This window comes from Oncorhynchus kisutch, linkage group LG17 (genome assembly GCF_002021735.2).
Source record: "Oncorhynchus kisutch isolate 150728-3 linkage group LG17, Okis_V2, whole genome shotgun sequence".
NCBI classification, from domain to species: Eukaryota; Metazoa; Chordata; class Actinopteri; order Salmoniformes; family Salmonidae; genus Oncorhynchus; species Oncorhynchus kisutch.
This window is the reverse complement of record NC_034190.2, coordinates 68261132-68288709: the sequence shown is the minus strand read 5'-3', so window position 1 is coordinate 68288709 and position 27578 is coordinate 68261132. Positions and strand designations below refer to the sequence as shown.

At 42.9% G+C, this 27578-nt stretch overlaps 1 protein-coding gene across 1 annotated transcript; it reads left to right on the top strand.

The window, feature by feature from the left end:
- The first annotated feature begins 685 nt into the window (after window positions 1-685).
- LOC109907279 (opsin-5) lies at window positions 686-27138 on the top strand. The gene is made up of 6 exons (XM_020505156.2): window positions 686-1298; window positions 22658-22745; window positions 23013-23175; window positions 23726-23853; window positions 24052-24386; window positions 24616-27138. Exons 2-6 carry the CDS (start codon window positions 22658-22660, stop codon window positions 25099-25101), a joined length of 1200 nt encoding a protein of 399 aa, XP_020360745.1. The 5' UTR covers window positions 686-1298; the 3' UTR covers window positions 25102-27138.
- Window positions 27139-27578: the final 440 nt, after the last annotated feature.

Sequence of the window (27578 nt, the reverse complement as noted above, 5' to 3'; positions counted from 1 at the left end):
GTCAGTTTGTGGATTTCTGGACAACCAGTTTGGTCCATCTATATTCTCTGGAATAAAGTAAGACACAGGCACACAGTAAATAGGTTAGTAAATAGGTTAGAGCTTTGTATGCCAATGCGTCAGTCTCATGCATCACCCAGCAAACTGAGACTTGAATAAGAGACAAACAGCGATGCTGATGGGGACAGGCACCCATGTCCATCTCCATTCCACATCCTGTGACTGTCGGCTTTTCATGGCGGTTTGCTGTACGGTGATGCTATTGATTGATATCAAGTAGAAGTTGCTACTGTTATGTGTCTGTTCAGTGACAAGTTGGTTCTCCTGTGTTCAGATGTTTGCCAGTTTTGAATGGTCAAGTGGCAATATATTAGTAATTAATTTATGCAGATTTTAATGTCAACCATGCATTTAAAATGGGCATTTACTGTTTGCTAAATATAAGTATCTGTCTGATGGTGTCATTTTGAGGTGTTTAAAAAACAGGAAATGTTGATGCAAGTGAGTGAGATACAGTATGGTTGTAAACAGACAGGAAAATGTGCCATCACACAGAGAGGGGGAGTAGTAAACAGATAGATGTAGAGGGACAGAGAGAGGGGGGTAGAATGATAGGGGGGAAGAGAGAGAGAGAAAGAGAGGGAGAAAGAGAGAGAGAGAAAGAGAGGGGGAAGAGAGAGTGAAAGAGAGGGGAAAGAGAGAGAGGAGAGAGAGGGGAGAGGGAGAAGAAGAGGGGGAGGGGGAAGGAGAGAGAAAGGGGGACAGAGAGAGTCAGAAAAAGAGAGTGAGGGAGTCAGAGCAAGAACGAGAGGGAGAAAGGGGAAGGGAGAGCGAGCGAGTGAGAGTTGTTTGGAGAAGGGGGAGAAAGAGAAAGGGGTAAGGGGACGGTGGTACTTTGTTTCATTCATGACACTCAGAGCCTCCCAATCAGGGTTATTCTGATTTCTCTGGTTGGATTGGCATCACCCTGGGCTTTTCTTCCTGGCTACACTACGAGGACCCACTGAATCTCCAAGGAAATGTGTTCAGGCAGATGCACTGTCTGTCTATGTATGTATGTGTGAATGAGTGAGTGTGTGCCTGTCTCGGTTAATGCATTCCTGGCTGGATGTTTGCGTTGTGAGTGTTTATGTGTCAGAAGAGGAAGAGGCAACAGGGCTACCGTTGGGGATCTGCAGTGTGAGTGACCGAGCTAGGGTCCAGTGTCTCCTGTGTAGCCGGGTAGGAGCTCTGTCCTGCTCTTCTCTCCGCCTGGCCTCCATGAGTTTATCTGAGGACACACATCTCCTCCCTGGAAGGTAGGTTCCATAGAAAGGCACGGTGTGGGGCTGCATGGTGTGGGGCTTTAGGCAGGGTGTGGGGCTGGTTGCATGGCAGATCCTGTCGGTCTACTGTCAGTTCAGTGTTGGGGATTAGAGGATTACAATGCTGGTTCAGGGGATCACTGTTGCTGATGCAGCTCGCTCTCTCCATCTCTCTGTCTCTCTGTCTCTATGTCTCTCTGTCTCTCTGTCTCTCTGTCTCTCTGTCTCTCTGTCTGTCTGTCTGTCTGTCTGTTTGTTTGTCTGTCTACCTTCTTGTGCTCTCTCAAAGATGTTATAGTTTAAGCAATAAAGCCCGAGGGGGTGTGGTATTTGGTCAATATACCACAGCTCAGAGCTGTTCTTAGGCACGATGCGAGGCGGAGTGTCTAGATACAGCCCTTAGCCGTGGTATATTGGCCATATACCATAAACCCTGTGGTACCTTATTGCTGTTAAAAACAGGTTACCAACATAATTAGAACAATAAACATGTAGTTTTGCATCATACCCGTCTCATATACCACGGCTTTCAGCCAATCAGCCTCCAGGGCTCGAATGACCCAGTTTATAATGGTTAGTTTGGTACTGCTATAATTAAGTGTTTGTGACATATCACCTGATGTAATATTGTTGTCAGGGGAACGGCTGAAAAAGCAGGATTCAAAAGTGTGTCAGCAGTGCTGTATGTGTCCATATATGAGTTAATATAACTGGATGTTATCCAATAAGGTTGAAGCACTATCTGGAGTAGATTTAGATGTTCTGTATTGTGGGTCTCTACTGATTAGATCAAGGCAACAATGGACTGTGTCTAGCTGGACTTTTGTAGATTGCATATTTCATAAATGAAAAACGTAATGGCGTAATGGTTTTAGATTTCATGGACAGTTGCATGCTCCAATCTTACATAATGTCTGCTCACAAACATGAATAAAACCATTACACGCTTATTGACTGTGAATGGGGATAACTAACTGTGAATGCTGCATAACACCTGCAGTCTCCCTGACTACAAAACAAAACATTACCTCTCCTCTCGGTAGAAAGAAAATCCACTCCTCACCTCTTCGGGACCTCAATATGGGTGATATTGCCAAAGATAAGTGGGGCACTGATTCAGTGAACCCCCAACATCTGACCTCTCCACTGTCCACTGGCAAAGGATTCAAGCAGAATAATAACCTGAAATTGCACGTGAAGATCCACATGGGAGAAACCATATCATTGCAATCTTTGTGACAACTTTTCCAGCACTAGCACCCAGTCATGACTGAGAGGCTTGCGAGACTCAGTGGTATGAGAGGAGGCTGTTTTTGAGATGAGGAGGAGGAGAGCATTTGTTAGATTAGAGGAGGAAGAGGAGGCCATTTTTTTATGGCTGATAAGATAAGGTAGGCCCTACTACATCTTAAAGCCCATTCAAATCATGTGTTTATGATAATCTAACGTAACAGAGACATCACACCACATGCATACTAGGCAACCAGAGGGTTGACCCACGCTCCGGGTCATATTTAGATTCATGACTATGACTAACGCGACTACATACAATAACTGCATATATATTTTTCATATGCTGACAGACACCAATTTCCAGCTGAGTATAGGCTACATGCAGTCGCAGCATTTGCTGGCCTATAGCCAACACTCTAGTCAACAATAACCCCATCAATCATATTCAAAACCAACCATCATAACTGGCTTTGACCTCCAAAATTCAATGATCCATTCTAATGCAAGTGAAAACAAAATGAAAGGCATCCAGACGGACCGTATCATATGATTACCGTCTGAGCTGTAGCTCTTTTATAACTACAGCCAAGATGGAGACACCGTTTGAAGGTCTTGGCAAGGTTTTTTTATGGATGCTCTGCAAGCATAATCGTGTCACCGCTCACATGCTCATTCATGCGGCGAATGCCTCACAACCAAAATTGCACTGTACACGGCCACCACCATGCTTCAACAGGCACTGATTCCCCAGTTATCTCCGCTGAGTCAAAACAATCACACTGTTTGAGCGACATTTCTCATTAAAGTGGAGTCTTACGTCAGACTGAATCAATTTACCTGAAGGGGAAAAGGGAACGTTTGACAGACATCCAGCCAACAGTAAGATGAGAGCATCAGACAGACATAATCAGACCCCAGTGTCTGGAGTCTGGACCTTCGTCTCCGGAAATCAAACTCAAGTGTTTTAGAGACAACAGTCACAGAGCAAAAGAGAAAGTCACTGAGAAATGCAGGCAGATGTGACCATTCAATCACAGGGTTCAGTGTCTCTGCAATTATCAGCATTACTGGATGTGTTCAAACAGGTAGAGACTAGAGACACATATAGGGAGATACAGGAAGGCATAGATACATTATGAAAAACCACACAGTAGTGTGTCAATTGTAAATCATTGATTTTCAATATGTGTGCAGGCCAATCTAAGTTTGGTTTGGATGTCTAAACTGGCTCTGTGGCAACGTCTAAAATGATAACCCATTTCCTATATAGTGCACTACTTTTGACTAGGGCCCAGTAGTGCACTAAATAGGAAGTAGGGTGCCAATTGGGATGCAACTGTGTCAGTCACTATCCAGGGCAGCCAGTTAACTACAGCTGACCATTAGCTGTTGCACAGTTCAGCTGGCCCACACAACATCAGATCAGCCACAGTTGACCAGCGCTGCAATTCAGCTGGTCTACCAGTGGACATTCAGCTTTCTAATGTGGTGACAAGCATGCATGCATGGAGGCACACGCACACATACACACAATCACACTTGTGCTGTACTCATGTAACAAAGGTTGGTTATGATTCCACTTCCCACTGCAGAAATATATATGTGATGTTTATGAATTCCTATTGGTTGACTGAAATTACATATCAATAAGGTGTTTTGCCATTGGTCATGCTTGCAGATAGGGGGAGACCGCAAACGTTAATTCTTCCCAGTCTGATATTGACATCTACGAGATCACTATGTACACTTCCTGATATACAGTATATAGACATGTGCCTTCAGAAGTCTCCAGCGCCAGAGAAGATGGCTGACGTTTTATGATTTTATGATCTTTTTTTTGTGTTGTTTCTTTTTTTTAACCTATTTTGTACGTAATGTTGCTGCTACCATCTCCTATAACCGAAAATAACTTCTGTACATCAGAACAGCGATTATTCACCACGAACTGGCAGAAGTTTTTTTTCCTTTAACGAGTACGAAGAGCCCGACGTGAACGACATACTGCTTTTCCCGGGAACAGGCCCAAATCTCTGTTTTGCGTGAAGAGACGATGGAGAAAAGAGGAAGGAGGTCGTCGGGTTGCCTTCTGAGAATTCGTAGGTGATCGAATAAACCCCCCCTGCCTTCCATTCTACTAGCTAACGTGCAATCATTGGAAAATAAAATCGACAACCTACGAGGAAGATTAAACTACCAACGGGACATTAAAAACTGTTATATCTTATGCTTCATGGAGTCGTGGCTGAACGACGACATTATCAACATACAGCTGGCTGGTTATACGCTGTATCGGCAGGAGAGAACAGCGGTGTCTGGTAAGACAAGGGGTGGCTGACAATGCATATATGTAAATAACAGCTGGTGCACGATATCTAAGGAAGTCTCGAGGATTTGCTCGCCTGAGGTAGAGTATCTCATGATAAGCTGTAGACCACACTATCTACCTAGAGAGTTTTCATTTGTATTTTTCGTAGCTGTCTACATACCACCACAGTCCAATGCTGGCACTAAGACCGCACTCAATGAGCGGCGGAACTCATCCAGAGGCGGAACTCCTAACAGCCAGGGACTTTAATGCAGGGAAACTTAAATGTTTTACCAAATTTTTATCAGCATGAACACCTTTACTCCACACACAGAGACGTGCTCTCCCTCGCCTTCCATTTGGCAAATCTGACCATAATTCAAGCCTTCTGATTCCTTCTTACAAGCAAAAATTAAAGCAGGAAGCACCAGTGACTCGGTCAAAAAAAGTGGTCAGATGAAGCAGATGCTAAGCTACAGGACAGTTTTGCTATCACAGACTGGATATGTTCTGGGATTCTTCCTATGGCATTGAGGAGTACACCACATCAGTCATTGGCTTCATCAATAAATGAATCGATGACGTCGTCCCCACAGTGACTGTCGCTCACACTCTCCGCAGCCGATGTGAGTAATACCTTTAAACAGGTCAACATTCACAAGGCCGCAGGGCCAGACGGATTACTAGGATGTGTACCGCGAGCATGCGCTGACCATCTGGCAAGTGTCTTCACTGACATTTTCAACCTCTCCCTGTCCGAGTCTGTAATATCAACATGTTTTAAGCAGACCACCATAGTCCCTGTGCCCAAGAACACTAAGGTAACCTGCCTAAATGACTACCAACCCGTAGCCCTCACATCTGTAGCCATGAAGTGCTTTGAAAGGCTGGTCATGGCTCACATCAACAGCATTATCCCAGAAACCTTAAACCCACTCCAATTTGCTTACCGCTCTAACCTGATCCACAGATGATGCAATCTCTATTGCACTCCACACTACCCTTTCCCACCTGGACAAAAGGAAAACCTATGTGAGAATGCTATTTATTGACTACAGCTCAGCATTCAACACCATAGTGCCCTCAAAGCTCATCAATAAGCTAAGGACCCTGGGACTAAACACCTCCCTCTACAACTGGATCCGGGACTTCCTGATGGGCCGAGGAGGTCAGAGACCTGGCTGTGTGGTGCCAGGACGTCAACCTTTCCCTCAACATGATCAAGAAAAAAGGAGATGATTGTGGACTACAGGAAATGGAGGAAAAGGAGGACCAAGCACGCCCCCATTCTCATCGACGGGGCTGCAGTGGAGCAGGTTGAGAGCTTCAAGTTCCTTGGTGTCCACATTACCAACATACTAACATGGTCCAATCACACCAAGACAGTTGTGAAGAGGGCACGACAAAGCCTATTCCCCCTCAGGAGACTGAAAAGATTATGGCATGGGTCCTCAGATCCTCAAAAGGTTCTACAGCTGCTCCATCGAGAGCCTCCTGACTGGTTGCATCACTCCCTGGTATGGCAACTGCTTGGCCTCTGACCGCAAGGCAATACAGAGGGTGGTGCGTACAGCCCACTACATCACTGGGCCCAAGCTTCCTGCCATACAGGACCTCTATAGAAGGCGGTGTCAGAGGAATGCCCTAAAAAGACCCCAGCCACCATAGTCATAGACTGTCCTCTCTGCTACTGCACGGCAAGCGGTACCGGAGCGCAAAGTCTAGGTCCAAGAGGCTTCTAAATAGCTTCTACCCCCAAGTTATAAGACTCCTGAACATCTAATCAAATGGCTACCCAGACTGTTTGCATTGTCCCCCCCCCCCTCTCTTTTACGCCGCTGCTACTCTCTGTTATTATCTATGCATAGCCATAACTCTACCTACATGTATATATTACCTCAATTACCTCGACTGGCCAGTGCCCCCGCACATTGGCTCTGTACCTGTACCCCTGTATATAGTCTAGCTATTGTAATTTTACTGCTTCTCTTTAACAAAATTTTACTTTTATTTCTTGCTCCGATTCGTATTTTTTCAACTGCATTGTTGGTTAGGGGCTTGTAAGTAAGCATTTCACTGTACAGTCTACACCTGTTGTATTCGGCGCATGTGCCTAATTTAATTTTATTTGATTTGAGAAAGTATTCAGACCCCTTGACTTATTCCACATTTTGTTGTGTTACAGCCTGAATTCTAAATGGATTTTTTATTTTTATTAATCACCCATCTACACACAATACCCCATAATGACAAAGTGTTTTTTAAAATCTTTGCACATTTATTGGTAATTAAATATAGAAAGTAGCAATAACCAAAAACCAACTTGACAGAGCTTGAATAATTTTTTCAAGAATAATGTGCAAATATTGTACAATTCAAGTGTGCAAAGCTCTTAGAGACTTACCCAGAAAGAGTCATAGCAGTAATCGCTGCCAAAGGTGATTCTAACATCTATTGATATTTCTGTATTGCTGCTATGAGTTTTGAAAGGGATGGTCTGTAATGAAGCTTTCCAATTTACCGTATATTCAACATGTTCAAAAAGGATCGAGAGGTTTTGGTTGTTTGCCTTAAATAAATAAAAAACAAGAGATTAAATATTAATGTCAGACGGCGCCTGGGATGAGATGTGAGTGAGAGGGTCTTTTTGAAGTAGTATCATGATGGAGTTCTTATTGGTGTCTTTGTTAGAGTAGCAAAGCCTGGCTGTCTCTGTCTTTGAAAGAACACCCTCAGTCTCCGTTGTATGTAATATTTGAATGTTAAGTAGGCCAATGATGTGAACTCAATGATCTTGGTGCTTGGTGTGGTTTAAATAAAGAAAACCTGCTTGTGATGGTTAATAGTTATGGCACACATGGTTTAATTTACCCCTGGCTCAAGTACCCAAGTGAGTCACTAGATAAACACTAAACTGACTTGAGATTAAATTAAAGATATAGGTAGGTGTGACTTAACATGTTTCTTTAAATTCACATTTTCCACCCACAAATTCATGAAGGTGAAATATGACTGATACATTAAACATACACAGTTCCATGCGTTGTCATGACACGATCAGCAAATTCAGACAACCAACCCATTTGCTACATGTACCTGAACATATCTCATAGGGTTGTTATGCAATCCTGTGGAAGATAATGTCAGTCTATTGGAAATTGATATTCAGGTCAAGGGGAAATGTACGGAGTAATGAGTTGTGTAGTGTTCCTCCTACCAGACTCAATTTCTGAGAATCACAATGTTATTATAGCCTTCCTTATACGGCACCGATGTTGTAATACATTAGAAGCATTTCCTAGAGTTGTGGTGACGTAATTATGTCTTGCTGTGTAAGATATTAAAATACTGATTGGAGCATGGCAACACGTTCAAGGACGCTCCCTATATGATTGAAAGGTGACCTAAAGGTTTATTTTTAACACAGTTCCCTATTGTCTTTGCTGTCTGTCAGACTGGGCACGTAGCACTTCATATTAGGGTGTACTTTATAAAGGGGTTATAAATAGCTTATAAACAGGTCAGTTCTTTATAGATAGTTAATATCAAATCAAAATCCAATCACATTTATTTATATAGCCCTTCGTACATCAGCTGATATCTCAAAGTGCTGTACAGAAACCCAGCCTAAAACCCCCAACAGCAAGCAATGCAGGTGTAGAAGCACGGTGGCTAGGAAAAACTCCCTAGAAAGGCCAAAACCTAGGAAGAAACCTAGAGAGGAACCAGGCTATGTGGGGTGGCCAGTCCTCTTCTGGCTGTGCTGGGTGGAGATTATAACAGAACATGGCCAAGATGTTCAAATGTTCATAAATGACCAGCATGGTCGTATAATAATAAGGCAGAACAGTTGAAACTGGAGCAGCAGCACGGTCAGATGGACTGGGGACAGCAAGGAGTCATCATGTCAGGTAGTCCTGGGGCATGGTCCTAGGGCTCAGGTCCTCCGAGAGAGAGAAAGAAAGAGAGAATTAGAGAGAGCATATGTGGGGTGGCCAGTCCTCTTCTGGCTGTGCCGGGTAGAGATTTTAACAGAACATGGCCAAGATGTTCAAATGTTCATAAATGACCAGCATGGTCGAATAATAATAAGGCAGAACAGTTGAAACTGGAGCAGCAGCACGGCCAGGTCGACTGGGGACAGCAAGGAGTCATCATGTCAGGTAGTCCTGGGGCATGGTCCTAGGGCTCAGGTCCTCCGAGAGAGAGAAAGAAAGAAAGAGAGAATTAGAGAATTCACACAGGACACCGAATAGGACAGGAGAAGTACTCCAGATATAAAAAACTGACCCTAGCCCCCCGACACATAAACTACTGCAGCATAAATACTGGAGGCTGAGACAGATCTGATAGGCAATAAACTTATCATATCCTTTATTCAAGTTCAGTTACTATATATGCCCTAGAAAAGTAAGCACACTTGGTAATTTACATAACCTCAAACCCATAAGGAGGGATGCTTGGTAACCTACATAACCTCAAGCCCATAAGGAGGGATGCTTGATAACATACATAACCTCAAGCCCATAAGGAGGGATGCTTGATAACCTACATAACCTCAAACCCATAAGGAGGGATGCTTGATAACCTACATAACCTCAAGCCCATAAGGAGGGATGCTTGATAACCTACATAACCTCAAACCCATAAGGAGGGATGCTTGGTAACCTACATAACCTCAAGCCCATAAGGAGGGATGCTTGGTTAACCTACATAACCTCAAGCCCATAAGGAGGGATGCTTGGTTAACCTACATAACCTCAAACCCATAAGGAGGGATGCTTGATAACCTACATAACCTCAAACCCATAAGGAGGGATGCTTGGTAACCTACATAACCTCAAACCCATAAGGATGGATGCTTGGTAACCTACATAACCTCAAGCCCATAAGGAGGGATGCTTGCTTAACCTACATAACCTCAAACCCATAAGGAGGGATGCTTGATAACCTACATAACCTCAAACCCATAAGGAGGGATGCTTGGTAACCTACATAACCTCAAGCCCATAAGGAGGGATGCTTGATAACCTACATAACCTCAAGCCCATAAGGAGGGATGTTTGGTAAGGAGGTATGCTGGAGGGAGACAGCAGAGGGAGCACGCCCCCATCCACATTGATGGGGCCACAGTGAAGAAGGTGAAAAGCTTCAAGTTCCTCAACGTACACATCACTGACACTCTGAAATGGTCCACCCACACAGACAGTGTGGTGAAGAAGACGCAATAGTGCCTCTTCAACCTCAGAAGGCTGAAGAAATGTGGCTTGGCCCTAAGACCCTCACAAACTTTTATAGATGCATCATTGAGAGCATCCTGTCAGGCTGTATCACCGCCTGGTACAGCAACTGCATCACCCGCAACCGCAGGGCTCTCCAGAGGGTGGTGCAGTCAGCCCAACACATCAGCGGGGACACACTGCCTGCCCCCCCAGGACACGTATAGCACCCGATGTCACAGGAAGGCCAAAAAGATCATCAAGGACATCAACCACCGGAGTTTGACCTGTTCACCCTGCTATCATCCAGAAGGCAAGGTCTGTACAGATGCATCAAAGCTAGGACCAAGAGACAAAAAAACAGCTTCTATCTCAAGGCCATAAGACTGTTAAATAGCCATCACTAGCTGGCATCCACCCAGTACACTGCCCTGAACTTAGTCACTGTCACTAGCCGGCTAGCACCCGGTTACTCAACCCTGCACCTCAGAGGCTGCTGCCCTACGTACATAGACATAAAATCACTGGTCACATTAATAATGTTTACATACTGTTTTACTCATTTAATATGTACAGTTGAAATCGGAAGTTTACATACACTTAGGTTGGAGTCATTAAAACTTGTTTTTCAACTATCCACAAATTTCTTGTTAACAAACTGTAGTTTTGGCAAGTTGGTTAGGACATCTACTTTGTGCATGACACAAGTCATTTTTCCAACAACTGTTTACAGATTATTTCACTTATAATTCACTGTATCACAATTCCAGTGGGTCAGAAGTTTACATACACTTAGTTGACTATGTCTTTAAACAGCTTGGAAAATTCCAGAAAATGATGTCATGGCTTTAGAAGCTGATAGGCTAATTGACATAATTTGAGTCAATTGGAGGTCTATCTGTGGATGTATTTGAAGGCCTACCTTCAAACTCAGTGCCTCTTTGCGTGACATCATGGGAAAATCTAAAGAAATCAGCCAAGACCTCAGAAAAATAATTGTAGACCTCCACAAGTCTGATTCATCCTTGGGAGCAATTTCCAAACACCTGAAGGTACCATGTTTATCTGTACAAACAATAGTATGCAAGTATAAACACCATGCGACCACGCAGCTGTCATACCACTCAGGATGGAGATGCATTTTGTCTCCTAGAGATGAAGTGCAAATATGTCCCAGAACAACATCAAAGGACCTTGTAAAGATGCTGGAGGAAACAGGTACAAAAGTATCTATATCCACAGTAAAACTAGTCCTATATCGACATAACCTGAAAGGCCGCTCAGCGAGGAAGAAGCCACTGCTCCAAATCCGCCCAAAAAAGCCAGACTACCATTTGCAACTGCACATGGGGACAAAGATTGTACTTTATGGAGAAATGTTCTCTGGTCTGATGAAACAAAAATAGAACTGTTTGGCCATAACGACCATCGTTATGTTTGGAGGAGAAAGGGGGACGCTTGCAAGCCGAAGAACACCATCCCAATCGTGAATCACTGGGGTGGCAGCATCATGTTGTGGGGGTGCTTTGCTGAAAGAGGGACTGGTGCATTTCACAAAATAGATGGCATCATGATGTAGGAAAATGATGTGGATATAATGAGGCAACATCTCAAGACATCAGTCAGGAAGTTATAGCTTGGTCACCAATGGGTCTTCCAATTGGACAATGACCCCAAAAATACTTCCAAAGTTGTGGCAAAATGGCTTAACGACAACAAAGTCAAGGTATTGGAGTGGCCATTACAAAGCCCTGACCTCAATCCTATAGAAAATTTGTTGGCAGAACTGAAAAAGCGTGTGCATGCAAGGAGGCCTACAAACCTGACTCAGTTACACCAGCTCTGTCAGGAGGAATAGGCCAAAATTCATCCAATTTATTGTAGGAAGCTTGTGGAAGGCTACCAAAACTTTTGACCCAAGTTAAACCATTTAAAGGCAATGCTAACAAATACTAATTGAGAGTATGTAAACTTCTGACCCACTGGGAATGTGATGAAAGAAATAAAAGCTGAAATAAATCATTCCCTCTACTATTATTCTGACTGACTTAAGACAGGGAATTCTTACTAAGATTAAATGTCAGGAATTGGGAAAATCTGAGTATAATGTATTTGGCAAAGTTGTATGTAAACTTCCGACTTCAACTGTATATACTGTATTCTAGTCAATGCCATCCTATTCAACTATTGAGGTATATATACCATTCCATCCTACGTATTCTTCAGACATACTAAATATTCTATCCACATACGGTCCATAATACCTATATTGTATATACAGTGGGGAGAACAAGTATTTGATACACTGCAGATTTTGCAGGTTTTCCTACTTACAAAGCATGTAGAGGTCTGTAATTATTAACATAGGTACACTTCAACTGTGAGAGACGGACCTACCAACCAGTAAGAATTCCGTCTCTCACAGACCTGTTAAGTTTTTCTTTAAGAAGCCCTCCTGTTCTCCACTCATTACTTGTATTAACTGCAGCTGTTTGAACTCGTTACCTGTATAAAAGACACCTGTCCACACACTCAATCAAACATACTCCAACATCTCCACAATGGCCATGACCAGAGAGCTGTGTAAGGACATCAGGGATAAGATTGTAGACCTGCACAAGGCTGGGATGGGCTACAGGACAATAGGCAAGCAGCCTGGTGAGAAGGCAACAACTGTTGCCGCAATTATTAGAAAATGAAAAAGTTCAAGATGACGGTCTATCACCCTCGGTCTGGGGCTCCATGCAAGATCTCACTTCGTGGGGCATCAATGATCATGAGGAAGGTGAGGGATCAGCCCAGAACTACACAGCAGGACCTGGTAGAAGGTCATCTGGTCTGATGAGACAAAAATAGAGCTCTTTGGTCTAAACTCCACTCGCCGTGTTTGGAGGAAGAAGGGTGAGTTCAACCCCAAGAACACCATCCCAACCGTGAAGCATAGAGGTGGAAACATCATTCATTGGGGATGCTTTTCTGCAAAGGGGACAGGACGCTGCACCATATTGAGGGGAGGATGGATGGGGCCATGTATCGCGAGATCTTGGCCAACCACCTCCTTCCCTCAGTAAGAGCACTCATTCAGCGTTTTTCTTTATTTTTAACTATTTTCTACATTGTAGAATAATAGTGAAGACATCAAAATTATGAAATAACACATATGGAATCCTGTAGTAACCAAAAAAGTGTTCAACAAATCAAAATATATTTTAAACTTTAGATTCTTCAAAGTAGCCACCCTTTGCCTTGATGACAGCTTTGCACACTCTTTGCACACACTTCATTCTCTCAATCAGTTTCATCTGGAATGCTTTTCCAACTGTTTGAAGGAGTTCCCACATATGTTGAGAACTTGTTGGCTGGTTTTCCTTCACTCTGCGGTCTAACTCATCCCAAACCATGTCAATTGCCAGGTCGCAGTTAAATAAAGGTGAAATAAAATAAAAATAAAAAATTGGGTTGAAGTCTGGTATTGTGGAGGGCAGGTCATCTGACGGAGCATTCTATCACTCTCCTTCTTGGTCAAATAGCCCTTACACAGCCAGGAGGTGTGTTGGGTCATTGTCCTGTTGAAAAACAAATGATAGTCCCACTAAACGCAAACCAGATGGGAGTGTGTATCGCTGCAGAATGCTGTGGTAGCCATGCTGGTTAATTGTGCCTTGAATTCTAAATAAATCACTGACAGTATCACCAGCAAAGCACCTCCACACCATCACACCTCCTCCTCCATGCTTCACAATGGGAACCACACATGCAGAGATCATCCGTTCACCTACTCTGCGTCTCACAAAGACACAACGGTTGGAACCAAACATCTCAAATTTGGACTCATCAGACCAAAGGACAGATTTCCACCAGTCTAATGCCCATTGCTTGTGTTTCTTGGCCCAAGCAAGTCTCTTCTTCTTATTGGTGTCCTTTAGTAGTGCTTTCTTTGCAGCAATTCGACCATGAAGGCCTGACTCATGCAGTCTCCTCTGAATAGTTGATGTTGAGATGTGTGTCAGAACAGAAATTACAAGATTATGTTATAATACAGTTATTGCATCAAATGGATGTTTTAAGCAACAGAATAGGGGGTTCTTAGAACACTTTCATCGGTGTGTGTTCTACTGAGGATGGGCCTCTGGGAGGCTTAAAACTGACGGAAGATTTACAATGTCTTTGGATGATAAGCCTAACAAGACCACATTCCATAGCACAAGTTAATGTTTCTGTTCTATAAGTTACCAGAGAGAGATGACTCCGGGGCCATACCCTGGTCTCTACATAATGAGAACAGTTTTACAGCAGATACTGTCTGCTGTGAACTATAAGTATCTTTCATACAAATCTTAACCGTGTGACCCATTCCATACATCTGTTGTTTGTCATGTACACTGAAGGGGGTGTATCTTTGCTATATAAAGGCATGGTATCTTTTGTCGTTGGGATCTCAACGACAAGCTCCATTACTGCAGTAATTAAAAAATAACGTTTACTTGTTTGAATAATTCCAATAATTCCACAACATCATCAAATCAAATCAAATGTATTTATATAGCCCTTCTTACATCAGCTGATATCTCAAAGTGCTGTACAGAAACCCAGCCTAAAACCCCAAACAGCAAGCAATGCAGGTGTAGAAGCACGGTGGCTAGGAAAAACTCCATAGAAAGGCCAAAACCTAGGAAGAAACCTAGAGAGGAACCAGGATATGAGGGGTGGCCAGTCCTCTTCTAGCTGTGCCGGGTCGAGATTATAACAGAACATGGACAAGATGTTCAAATGTTCATAAATGACCAGCATGGTCAAATAATAATAATCACAGTAGTTATCGAGGGTGCAACAAGTCAGCACCTCTGGAGTAAATGTCAGTTGGCTTTTCATAGCCGATCATTGAGACCATCTCTACCGCTCCTGCTGTCTCTAGAGAGTTGAAAACAGGGGGGGGCGCCAACCCAGACAGGAAGACCACATCAGTGACTCAACCCACTCAAATGACGCAACCCTCCTAGGGACGGCATGGAAGAGCACCAGTAAGTCAGTGACTCAGCCCCTGTAATAGGGTTAGAGGCAGAGAATCCCAGTGGAGAGAGGGGAACCGGCCAGGCAGAGACAGCAAGGGCGGTTTGTTGCTCCAGAGCCTTTCCGTTCACCTTCACACTCCTGGGCCAGACTACACTCAATCATATGACCTACTGAAGAGATGAGTCTTCAATAAAGACTTTAAGGTTGAGAGAGAGTCTGCGTCTCTCACATGGGTAGGCAGACCATTCCATAAAAATGGAGCTCTATAGGAGAAAGCCCTGCCTCCAGCTGTTTGCTTAGAAATTCTAGGGACAATTAGGAGGCCTGCGTCTTTTGACCGTAGTGTACGTGTAGGTATGTACGGCAGGACCAAATCGGAACGATAGGTAGGAGCCAGCCCATGTAATGCTTTGTAGGTTAGCAGTAAATCCTTGAAATCAGCCCTTGCCTTAACAGGAAGCCAGTGTAGGGAGGCTAGCACTGGAGTAATATGATCAAATGTTTTGGTTCTAGTCAGGATTCTAGCAGCCGTATTTAGCACTAACTGAAGTTTATTTAGTGCTTTATCCAGGTAGCCGGAAAGTAGAGCATTGCAGTAGTCTAATCTAGAAGTAACAAAAGCATGGATGAATTTTTCTGCATCATTTTTGGACAGAAAGTTTCTGATTTTTGCAATGTTACGTAGATGGGAAAAAAGCTGTCCTTGAAACAGTCTTGATATGTTCGTCAAAAGAGAGATCAGGGTCCAGAGTAACGCCGAGGTCCCTTCGCAGTTTTATTTGAGACGACTGTACAACCATCAAGATTAATTGTCAGATTCAACAGAAGATCTCTTTGTTTCTTGGGACCTAGAACAAGCATCTCTGTTTTGTCCGAGTTTAAAAGTAGAAAGTTTGCAGCCATCCACTTCCTTATGTCTGAAACACAAGCTTCTAGCGAGGGTCTGTCATCCGCATCGCATAGCAGATGACACAGCTGTGTGTCATCCGCATAGCAGTGAAAGTTAACATTATGTTTTCGAATGACATCCCCAAGAGGTGAAATATATATTAAACACAATAGTGGTCCTAAAACGGAACCTTGAGGAACCCCGAAATGTACAGTTGATTTGTCAGAGGACAAACCATTCACAGAGACAAACTGATATCTTTCCGACAGATAAGATCTAAACCAGGCCAGAACTTGTCTGTGTAGACCAATTTGGGTTTCCAATCTCTCCAAAAGAATGTGGTGATCGATGGTATCAAAAGCAGCACTAAGGTCTAGGAGCACGAGGACAGATGCAGAGCCTCGGTCTGATGCCATTAAAAGGTCATTTACCACCTTCACAAGTGCAGTCTCAGTGCTATGATGGGGTCTAAAACCAGACGGAAGCATTTCGTATACATTGTTTGTCTTCAGGAAGGCAGTGAGTTGCTGCGCAACAGCCTTTTCTAAATTTTTTGAGAGGAATGGAAGATTCGATATAGGCCGATAGCTTTTTATATTTTCTGCGTCAATGTTTGGCTTTTTCAAGAGAGGCTTTATTACTGCCACTTTTAGTGAGTTTGGTACACATCCGGTGGTAGAGAGCCGTTTATTATGTTCAACATAGGAGGGCCAAGCACAGGAAGCAGCTCTTTCAGTAGTTTAGTTGGAATAGGGTCCAGTATGCAGCTTGAAGGTTTAGAGGCCATGATTATTTCCATCATTGTGTCAAGAGATATAGTACTAAAACACTTGAGTGTCTCTCTTGATCCTAGGTCCTGGCAGAGTTGTGCAGACTCAGGACAACTGAGCTTTGAAGGAATACGCAGATTTAAAGAGGAGTCCATAATTTGCTTTCTAATAATCATGATATTTTCCTCAAAGAAGTTCATGAATTTATTACTGCTGAAGTGAAAGCCATCCTCACTTGGGGAATGCTGCTTTTTAGTTAGCTTTGCGACAGTATCAAAAATAAATTTTGGATTGTTCTTATTTTCCTCAATTAAGTTGGAAAAATAGGATGATCGAGCAGCAGTAAGGGCTCTTCGATACTGCACGGTACCGTCTTTCCAAGCTAGTCGGAAGACTTCCAGTTTGGTGTGGCGCCATTTCCGTTCCAATTTTCTGGAAGCTTGCTTCAGAACTCAGGTATTTTCTGTATACCAGGGAGCTAGTTTCTTATGAGAAATGTTTTTCGTTTTAGGGGTGCAACTGCATCTAGGGTATTGCACAAGGTTAAATTGAGTTCCTCAGTTAGGTGGTTAACTGATTTTTGTCCTCTGACATCCTTGGGTAGGCAGAGGGAGTCTGGAAGGGCATCAAGGAATCTTTGTGTTGTCTGTGAATTTATAGCACGACTTTTGATGCTCCTTGGTTGGGGTCTGAGCAGATTATTTGTTGCAATTGCAAACTTAATAAAATGGTGGTCCGATAGTCCAGGATTATGAGGAAAAACATTAAGACCCACAACATTTATTCCATGGGACAAAACTAGGTCCAGAGTATGACTGTGACAGTGAGTAGGTCCAGAGACATGTTGGACAAAACCCACTGAGTCAATGATGGCTCCGAAAGCCTTTTGAGTGGGTCTGTGGACTTTTCTATGTGAATATTAAAGTCACCAAAAATTGGAATATTATCTGCTATGACTACAAAGTCCGATAGGAATTCAGGGAACTCTGTGAGGAACGCTTTATATGGCCCAGGAAACCTGTAAACAGTAGCTATAAAAAAAAGTGATTGAGTAGGCTGCATAGATTTCATGACTAGAGGCTCAAAAGACAAAAACTTCTGTTTTTTTTTGTAAATTGAAATTTGCTATCGTAAATGTTAGCAATATCTCTGCCTTTGCGGGATGCATGGGGGATATGGTCACTAGTGTAACCAGGAGGTGAGGCCTCATTTAACACAGTAAATTCATCAAGCTTAAGCCATGTTTCAGTCAGGCAAATCACATCAAAATTATGATCAGTGATTAGTTCATTGACTATAACTGCCTTTGAAGTGAGGGATCTAACATTAAGTAACCCTATTTTGAGATGTGAGGTATCACGATCTCTTTCAATAATGTCAGGAATGGAGGAGGTCTTTATTCTAGTGAGATTGCTAAGGCGAACACCGCCATGTTTAGTTTTGCCCAACCTAGGTCGAGGCACAGACATGGTCTCAATGGGGATAGCTGAGCTGACTACACTGACTGTTCTAGTGACGGACTCCACTAAGCTGGCAGGCTGGCTAACAGCCTGCTGGCTGGCCTCCACCCTATTTCGTTGTGGAGCTAGAGGAGTTAGAGCCCTGTCTATGTTGGTAGATAAGATGAGAGCACCCCTCCAGCTAGGATGGAGTCCGTCACTCCTCAACAGGCAGGCCAGGTCCTGTTTGCGGGTGAGTCCCAGAAAGAGGGCCAATTATCTACAAATTCTATCTTTTGGAAGGAGCAGAAAACAGTTTTCAACCAGTGATTGAGTTGTTAGACTCTGCTGTAGAGCTCCCCTAACTGGGAGGGGGCCAGAGACAATTACTCGATGCCAACACGTCTTTCTAGCTGATTTACACGCTGAAGCTATGTTGCACTTGGTGACCTCTGACTGTTTCATCCTAACATCGTTGGTGCCGACGTGGATAACAATATATCTATACTCTCTACACTCGCCAGTTTAGCTTTAGCCAGCACCATCTTCAGATTAGCCTTAACGTCGGTAGCCCTGCCCCCTGGTAAACAGTGTATGATCTAATATGTCTACTACATGTCTAATGCATCTAATTAAGTTTAATACATGTGTCTGTTACTTGAACTCTGTGAAGCATTTATTTAGGCTGCCATCTGAGGTGCAGTTAATTCAAATTCAGCCTCTGGGTCTTCCTTTCCTGTGACAGTCCTCATGAGAGCAAGTTTCATCATAGCGCTTGATGGTTTTTGCGACTGCACCTGAAGAAACTTTCAAAGTTCTTGACATTTTCTGGATTGACCGACCATGTCTTTTGAAAATGAATACATTTTTTTCTCCCTTTGGTAGTTACAGTCTTGTCCCATAGCTGCACCTCCCGTACGGACTCAGGAGAGTGCATCCTCTGAAACACAAACCGGCCAAGCCGCACTGCTTCTTGACACAATGCCTACTTAACCCGGAAGCCAGCTGCATCAATGTGTCAGAGGAAACACTGTACACCTGGCGACCGTGTCAGCGTGCATTGCGCCCAGCCCGCCACAGGAGTAGCTAGAGCGCGATGGGACATCCCTGCCAGCCAAACCCTCCCATAACTCGGACGACGCTGGCGCAATTGTGCACTGCCCCATGGGTCTCCCGGTCGCGGCTGGCTGCGACAGAGCCTGGACTCGAACCAGGATCTCCAGTGGAACAGCTAGCACTGCGATGCAGTGCCTTAGAACACTGAACCACTCGGGAGGCCTTGACCTTCATGTCTTCAAGTAATGATGGACTCTTGTTTTCTCTTTGAGCTGTTCTTGTCATAATATGGACTTGGTCTTTTACCAAATAGGGCTATCTTCTGTATACCACCCCTACCTTGTCACAACACAACTGATTGGCTCAAATGCGTTAAGAAGGAAAGAAATTCCACAAATGAACTTTTAACAACTTGTTAATTGAAATGCATTCCAGGTGACTACCTCATGAAGCTGGTTGAGGGAATGCCAAGCGTGTGCAAAGCTGTCATGAATGCCAAGAGTGTGCAAAGCTGATAAGGGTGGCTACTTTGAAGAATCTCAAATATAACATATAGTGTATTTTAATTTGTTTAACACTGTTTTGGTTACTACATGATTCCATATGTGTTATATCATAGTTTTGATGTCTTCACTATTATTCTACAATGTAGAAATAGCTTATTTCCTGCAATTTTACACATTTTGGCATGTGGTGCAGAGAAAATGTTGCAGTTTTAAAGGTAATTCCAATGTGTATTCATGTGATATTTGAGTGACTCAAACATTACTACAAAATCGATGGGCTAAAAAAACCTAACTAAAAAACGTTAGCTGAAATAGACTAGTTGATCTGGACATTTCTGAAAAGTTAATAGCCCTCTAAGGTATACAATAACTGTCATGACACGAGGAAAACTGATGGTGCGCTACTCAATTTAGAAATTGCATCTTGTGCATTCTACTATTACAACTATCAAGAGTAAGTTGAAAGCCAGACTCAGTATTTCCCTCTATTACAATGGCATAGTACAGTCGTGGCCAAAGGTTTTGAGAATGACACAAATATTCACTGCTTCAGTATCTTTAGATATTTTTGTCAGATGTTACTATGGAATACTGAAGTAAAATTACAAGCATTTCATAAGTGTCAAAGGTTTTTATTGACAATTACATGAAGTTGATGCAAAGAGTCAATATTTGCAGTGCTGACCCTTCTTTTTCAAGACCTTTGCAATCCGCCCTGGCATGCTGTTAATTAACTTCTGGGCCACATCCTGACTGTTGGCAGCCCATTCTTGCATAATCAATGCTTGGAGTTTGTCAGAATTTGTGGGTTTTTGTTTGTCCACCCGCCTCTTGAGGATTGACCACAAGTTCTCAATGGGATTAAGGTCTGGGGAGTTTTTTGGCCATGGACCCAAAATATCGATGTTTTGTTCCCCGAGCCATTTAGTTATCACTTTTGCCTTATGGCAAGGTGCTCCATCATGCTGGAAAAGGCATTGTTCGTCACCAAACTGTTCCTAGATGGTTGGGAGAAGTTGCTCTCGGAGGATGTGTTGGTACCATTCTTTATTCATGGCTGTGTTCTTAGGCAAAATGTGAGCCCACTCCCTTGGCTGAGAAGCAACCCCACACATGAATGGTCTCAGGACGCTTTACTGTTGTCATGACACAGGACTGATAGTAGCGCTCACCTTGTCTTCTCCGGACAAGCTTTTTTCCGGATGCCCCAAACCATCGGAAAGGGGATTCATCAGAGAAAATGACTTTACCCCAGTCCTCAGCAGTCCAATCCCTGTACATTTTGCAGAATATCAGTCTGTCCCTCATGTTTTTCCTGGAGAGAAGTGGCTTCTTTGCTGCCCTTCTTGACACTAAGCCATCCTCCAAAAGTCTTCGCCTCACTGTGCGTGCAGATGCACTCACACCTGCCTGCTGCCATCCCTGTGCAAGCTCTGTACTGGTGGTGCCCCGATCCCGCAGCTTTAGGAGATGGTCCTGGCGCTTCCTGGACTTTCTTGGGGGCCCTGAAGCCTTCTTCACAACAATTGAACTGCTCTCCTTGAAGTTCTTGATGATCCGATAAATGGTTGATTTAGATACAATCTTACTGGCAGCAATATCCTTACCTGTGAAGCCCTTTTTGTGCAAAGCAATGAAGACGGCACTCATTTCCTTGCAGGTAATGTGGTTGACAGAGGAAGAACAATGATTCCAAGCACCACCCTCCTTTTGACGCTTCTAGCCTGTTATTCGAACTCAATCAGCATGATAGAGTGATATCCAGCCTTGTCCTCATCAACACTCACACCTGTGTTAACGAGAGAATCACTGACATGATGTCAGCTGGTCCTTTTGTGGCAAGGCTGAAATGCATTGGAAATATTTTGTGGGGATTCAGTTCATTTGCATGGCAAAGAGGAACTTTGCAATTAATTTGAACACTCTTCATAACATTCTGGAGCATATGCAAATTGCCATCATACAAACTGAGGCAGCAGACTTTGTGAAAATTAATATTTGTGTCATTCTCACAACTTTTGGCCAAGACTGTACAGTCCCCTTAACACATCTACCCCAACATACTCCACATGGAAATCAACAGCTACTGGCTGAAGCGCACACATTCGAACTCTTAACAAAAGGCTTGGTTCAGTGCTCAACCCAGTTGTTGTTTCAATTCATTTCAAGGCCCAGTGCAGTCGAAATTGTTTTTTTTCCCTGTGTTTTTATCACATTGTACAACAGCTGATGAAACTAACACTGTACAATTGTGAACAATTTTGATCAGTGTTATTTCCTGATAGTTGCTGGTTGAAAATACAATCTACAAAGGACCATCAAATCAGCAAGTTTGCATGGGCAGGAGTTTTGGCTTTCCTTGTTGACATCACCATGCGGTACATTTTTTATAGACCAATAACAAAGAGCATTCCAAACCTCCAATAACAGCTAGTTTTCCCCTCCCCACTAAAACCACTCCCAAACAGTCCTAGCAAAATTCTTGCTTCAGAAATAGTGTTTAGCTAAAAAGCTACTTTTACCCATTTTAACAGAAATCTTTCACAGTAAGGCAATTAATTGCTACCCAGAAATGATTTGATATTGATATTAAAAAGGCTGCATTGGGCCTTTAAACCTTTACAATTCTGATATTTATCCAAAGCAGATAAATGTAGACCAGATGGAACAACAAAAATAGTGTAGCGAATCCTTTGTTGTTGCGAATCCTTCATGATCTTTTTGTCCAATCTCTGATGATTTCCCTCATCACACATTCACTGATTATTAAATTAGTTGATTAAAAGAAAACTTGTGGCTGTAATTAACGCTAGCAAACATTACATAATGACATAATTGTCAATTAACTGTGCTACTGTTCTCTGACTAACAGTTACACTCCCTTCTGTCCACCCTCCTCCACTCCTTCTCTCTCTTTCTCCAGATGGGAAATGCTTCAGACACAGCCCTGTTTGTCTCCACAATCTCAAAGGAGCTTGACTTCCTCATGGGCACACTCTACAGCATATTCTGTGAGTTCATATTCACTGTTTATCCATTCACAACAAATTCTCACATTTTAGTCAATTCAATTCCAACTAGCTAGTCATCCAGTCACAGCCACATGCAGCTCAAATTAAGAGAAAAGGCATATACAATCAATCCATTCAGAGTACTGGATATGCTTTTATGCCTGGATGTATACCCTCCGATTTTCACATTCATAATTCTTAATCTATGTCTTCAGTTGTCCTTCTCTCTTTTTCATGTTATCATATTTCATTCTCTTTCTCTTCTAGGTGTTCTGTCTCTCCTGGGGAATGGCATCTTGATGCTTGTTGCGTATCGTAAGCGATTGTCCTTGAAGCCGGCCGAGTTCTTCATCATTAACCTGTCCATTAGCGACCTTGGGATGACCCTGTCTTTATTCCCTCTGGCCATACCCTCTGCATTCGCTCACAAGTTCGTCATATTCTTTCTCTCTTCTGGCTCATGGAACAAAAAACACTTGTTTCTCTCTCTCAGTGTTATTCTGAGTTATGATAATGAAGGAATATAACATTTTATACTGCCTAACTCTCATCTCTCTCTCACTGTTATTCTGAGTTATGATAATGAAGGAATATAATATTTTATACTACCTAACTCTCATCTCTCTCTCACTGTTATTCTGAGTTATGATAATGAAGGAATATAACATTTTATACTACCTAACTCTCATCTCTCTCTCACTGTTATTCTGAGTTATGATAATGAAGGAATATAACATTTTATACTACCTAACTCTCATCTCTCTCTCACTGTTATTTTGAGTTATGATAATGAAGGAATATAACATTTTATACTACCTAACTCTCATCTATCTCTCACTGTTATTCTGAGTTATGATAATGAAGGAACATAACATTTTATACTACCTAACTCTCATCTCTCTCACTGTTATTCTGAGTTATGATAATGAAGGAATATAACATTTTATACTGCCTAAGTCTCATCTCTCTCCACTGTGTAGGTGGTTGTTTGATGAGATCACCTGTCAGTTCTATGCTATGTGTGGAGTTCTGTTTGGTCTGTGCAGCCTGACCAACCTCACAGCTCTCTCCTCCATCTGTTGCCTCAAAGTCAGCTTCCCTAACTATGGTGAGTTAGATGTCAATGGGATATGATCAAACCTTTCTTTTTTACCGTACGTTAATCTCTGTGATGGTGAAATAGTCTGTTAAAACGGATGCTAACTAATTTGCCCTTCAGAGATGAATAAAGCACAATCTTATCTTATGTCAAAATGCACATTTCTCCGCCTTCCTTTTCCCCCTTTGTCCCATTTTCCATCCCCAGGTAACAAGTTCTCCTCGTCCCATGCCTGCGTCCTGGTGGTGGCTGTGTGGTGTTACGCCTCTGTGTTCGCCATCAGTCCCCTGACACAGTGGGGACACTACGGGCCGGAGCCTTATGGCACTGCCTGTTGCATTGACTGGCACGCGCCCAACCACCAGCTGTCAGCCCTGTCCTACATCGTCTGCCTGTTCCTTTTCTGCTACGCTCTGCCATGCACCATCATTTTCCTCTCCTACACCTTCATCCTGCTGACGGTGCGCGGCTCTCGCCGGGCCGTCCAGCAGCATGTGTCATCCCAAACCAAAACCACCAATGCACACAGCCTCATTGTCAAGGTCAGAGGGTATCCCTGTGTCATCAGTCCAGTTCACAACAACAACATCAACAGTTCAGGGATTATGCAATTCTATGTGTGGATAGACGAGTATAGTTTTCAGGTTCTGTGGCAAAGTTATAATGCATTATACCGGCAGACTTTAAGTAAAGTAATATTGAACATTCATTCAATGTTTATGCCTATTTATATATGCAGAAATGTTTTTAATTATGTGTGTTTCTGAACAGTTGTCGGTAGCAGTATGCATCGGTTTCCTTGGTGCATGGAGCCCTTACGCCATAGTGGCCATGTGGGCGGCATTTGGTGATGCCACCATCGTGCCTCCTGCTGCATTCGCCTTGGCGGCCATCTTTGCCAAATCGTCCACCATCTATAACCCTATGGTCTACCTGCTGTGCAAACCCAACTTCCGCAAGTGTCTTTGCCGAGACACGTCCACATTCCGCAATAGGATCTGCAGGGGCAGCCCCCGGCCTGAACAGAAAGACCCCTTTGGATCCATATCACAACCATCCCAGAGAAACAACAAGGAAATGAGCATCTCATACGGACAGGCAGAGAGCCCCGTGGCGTGTCTGCACTGTGCTGAGGATGGAGCTCCTTGCCAAACAGGAACCACGTCCCAGAGGAGTGCCTGCATACTGACCGGCTCCACCTACGGCGAGGTGACTGTCAGTCAACTCTCTGCCAATCTGCAGGCTGATTTCCTCTAGTATTGCATCAGAACTGCATCCTACCCTAATCGTTCAGACAGGGATGGCGAGATTGCCAGGTGGAAAGAGATGGCCAGGAAGGGAGAGACTGACAGTAAAATGGCAAAAAGTATTGGTTGAATCATATGTTGCAATCTGGCAAACAAGCCAACATGACAGTATCTGTGTCAGTGAGAGATGATGGGCCCATCTTAACTCATCATTATTTTCTGACATCTGTATGTACCTCAGCAGCTGTTGCACTCATTCTTACCACAGCAAACAAGATAATATTGCTAGAGTCCAATGTCTTACAAGTTGGTCAACCCAAACAACCAAGAATATTAAATTGTACAAGATGACAAAACACAAAAGTGTTAACTGAACTATTTAAATATATTTATAAAAGACAACATTTATTATTATTATTAAGTGCAGTGGATTTATCCAGGAAAATAATGTGGCAAGGAGACAGAACTAATGAAAATAGGTGCCCAATGATCCCACACATGATGCAATGTTCACATCTGTGTAGTGGGGGTGATATGAACATATTAAAGCTAATCATCATCAACTCATCTGGTTATACTGTGCCGGTGAAGAGAGAGACCTTGGCTGAATATTTCCTGACATATTTCCAATACATTGCTGATAGAATTGGGCTGTAAAGTAGCCCTGGTTTCCCTTCAGACCATTGTGTTGCTGTGCTGTAGACCTTGATGTGTATTTGTAATAAGAGAGCATATCTATAGTATCATTATGACCTTATTGTAACTGTGAAACAAATGTTTGAGGAAGTTGCTGTAATTATCAAATTTTATTACAAAACGTTGAAACAACCAGTCTGGTACTTGGTTATAATTGTTTGAAATGTAATGTTTCATGTTTCAAAATTGTAAATCAAAACTGGCATACCTTTTGTTCTAATGGGTCAGTAGGTTCAGACACTCTGCCATGGGTCAGGTAAAAGAAGGTAAAAGAACCTCATGATTTGCAGTATATCAGAAGTCTGTAATGACATTAGGTAAACCATCGTCTCTGCTTTTAAGGTCATATTAGTCAGTGTGTCATTCAGAACTACAAACCTGTTTCAACAACAGTGGACAATGGACAGTTGGACACAACAAACTGTGACTGAATATTTCATGTTCCTGTTAGCATGGTTCCAGGTTGATGACCTTTGGTGACCTTAATTGTCTTTGGCATTATCTGTTGAGCAGATCCAAAGAGCGGAACCAACAGAATCTCTGAGAACTTCTGTTTCAGATAATTCCAATATTATAAAGGCAGTTGTGATGCAACTCAAGTAATTCTGGCACAACATCAAGGATAGGTGGAAAAGTATTGCTATGGAACCTCAATTCACAACTTTCAAAATATGTTCCTTTTGATAGAATTTCCAACATATGCCTGCTAAATGCAGATAATATATATATTTTTGGGGAAGCGGAAAGTCTGTGAATCCTAAAATTAAATAAACATAAAACAAATGATTCTGGCAGGTGGTTTGATTGTGTGTTGGCATACAGAGTTTTGTGTGGAGTATTTTATGAGCAGAGTCAATCTAGCTAATCAGTCATAAATCTCCATTCTCTCAAAAAGGGGTTGCGGTGATGGTGTGCAGGACATGACATCTCGGCTGCAGTCACCTCATTTTTCCACTTGTTTGATCTGAGATGAATCAGAGTGAACAGGAATTTGCATTTTGTACGAAAAGTGGTAATTCTATATGAGTGCCCCGCATAGTTGTGTTTCTTAAGGCCTACAACAACAACCCCACTGACTTTATCAAAGCTGACAGACTAAATAATAATGAGTGGTTCACAGTGAAAGCAGTTACATAACAAACAGATGTAACTCTAACATGCAGTGAAGCTCAACATCTGATTAGGTCATTTTTTGTCATGCGTACATACTGGACAAGCTTCCCCACTGTTACAATTCTTACATTAGTACAGTAAAAAGTATTAAACGTAGTGGAAATTAAAAACATGCAAAACAGACAGTCACGCTGTCTTTGTAAGATACCTTGCTACTCATTAAATACAAGCTGATTAATCTGGCTATTTGCCATTTGTTTCAAAATGAACTGCAGTGAACCATTCAAGACGTTCATCCCTTTCACTCCCTTCCCTCATCACTGTTCACTCCCTCTCACAACTGCTCTTTCTTTTTCCTCCCATCTCCCTTTATCATCCCCCTCTCTACACTCTCCCTCTGATGAAACCCTCAAGTGATTATAGTGGGTCATGGGGTTTGGATCCTCTTGCTACACCAGCTGTTCCAGAGCTTCCGACTGCTCATGGCACACAGTCAGCGCAAAATGCAAATTTATTTTGCAGTGTTTATTTCTCAGCCTGCTGTCCACGCCTCAGAAGATACTGGGGGGCATTTCTGCTCTGGTGTGTGGTGTGTGTGTGTACGCTGGAGTTGGTGTGTGTGTTTGTATACGTGTAAATGAGTAATTCCATTTCGCCTTGTATTTATATAAATGTCAG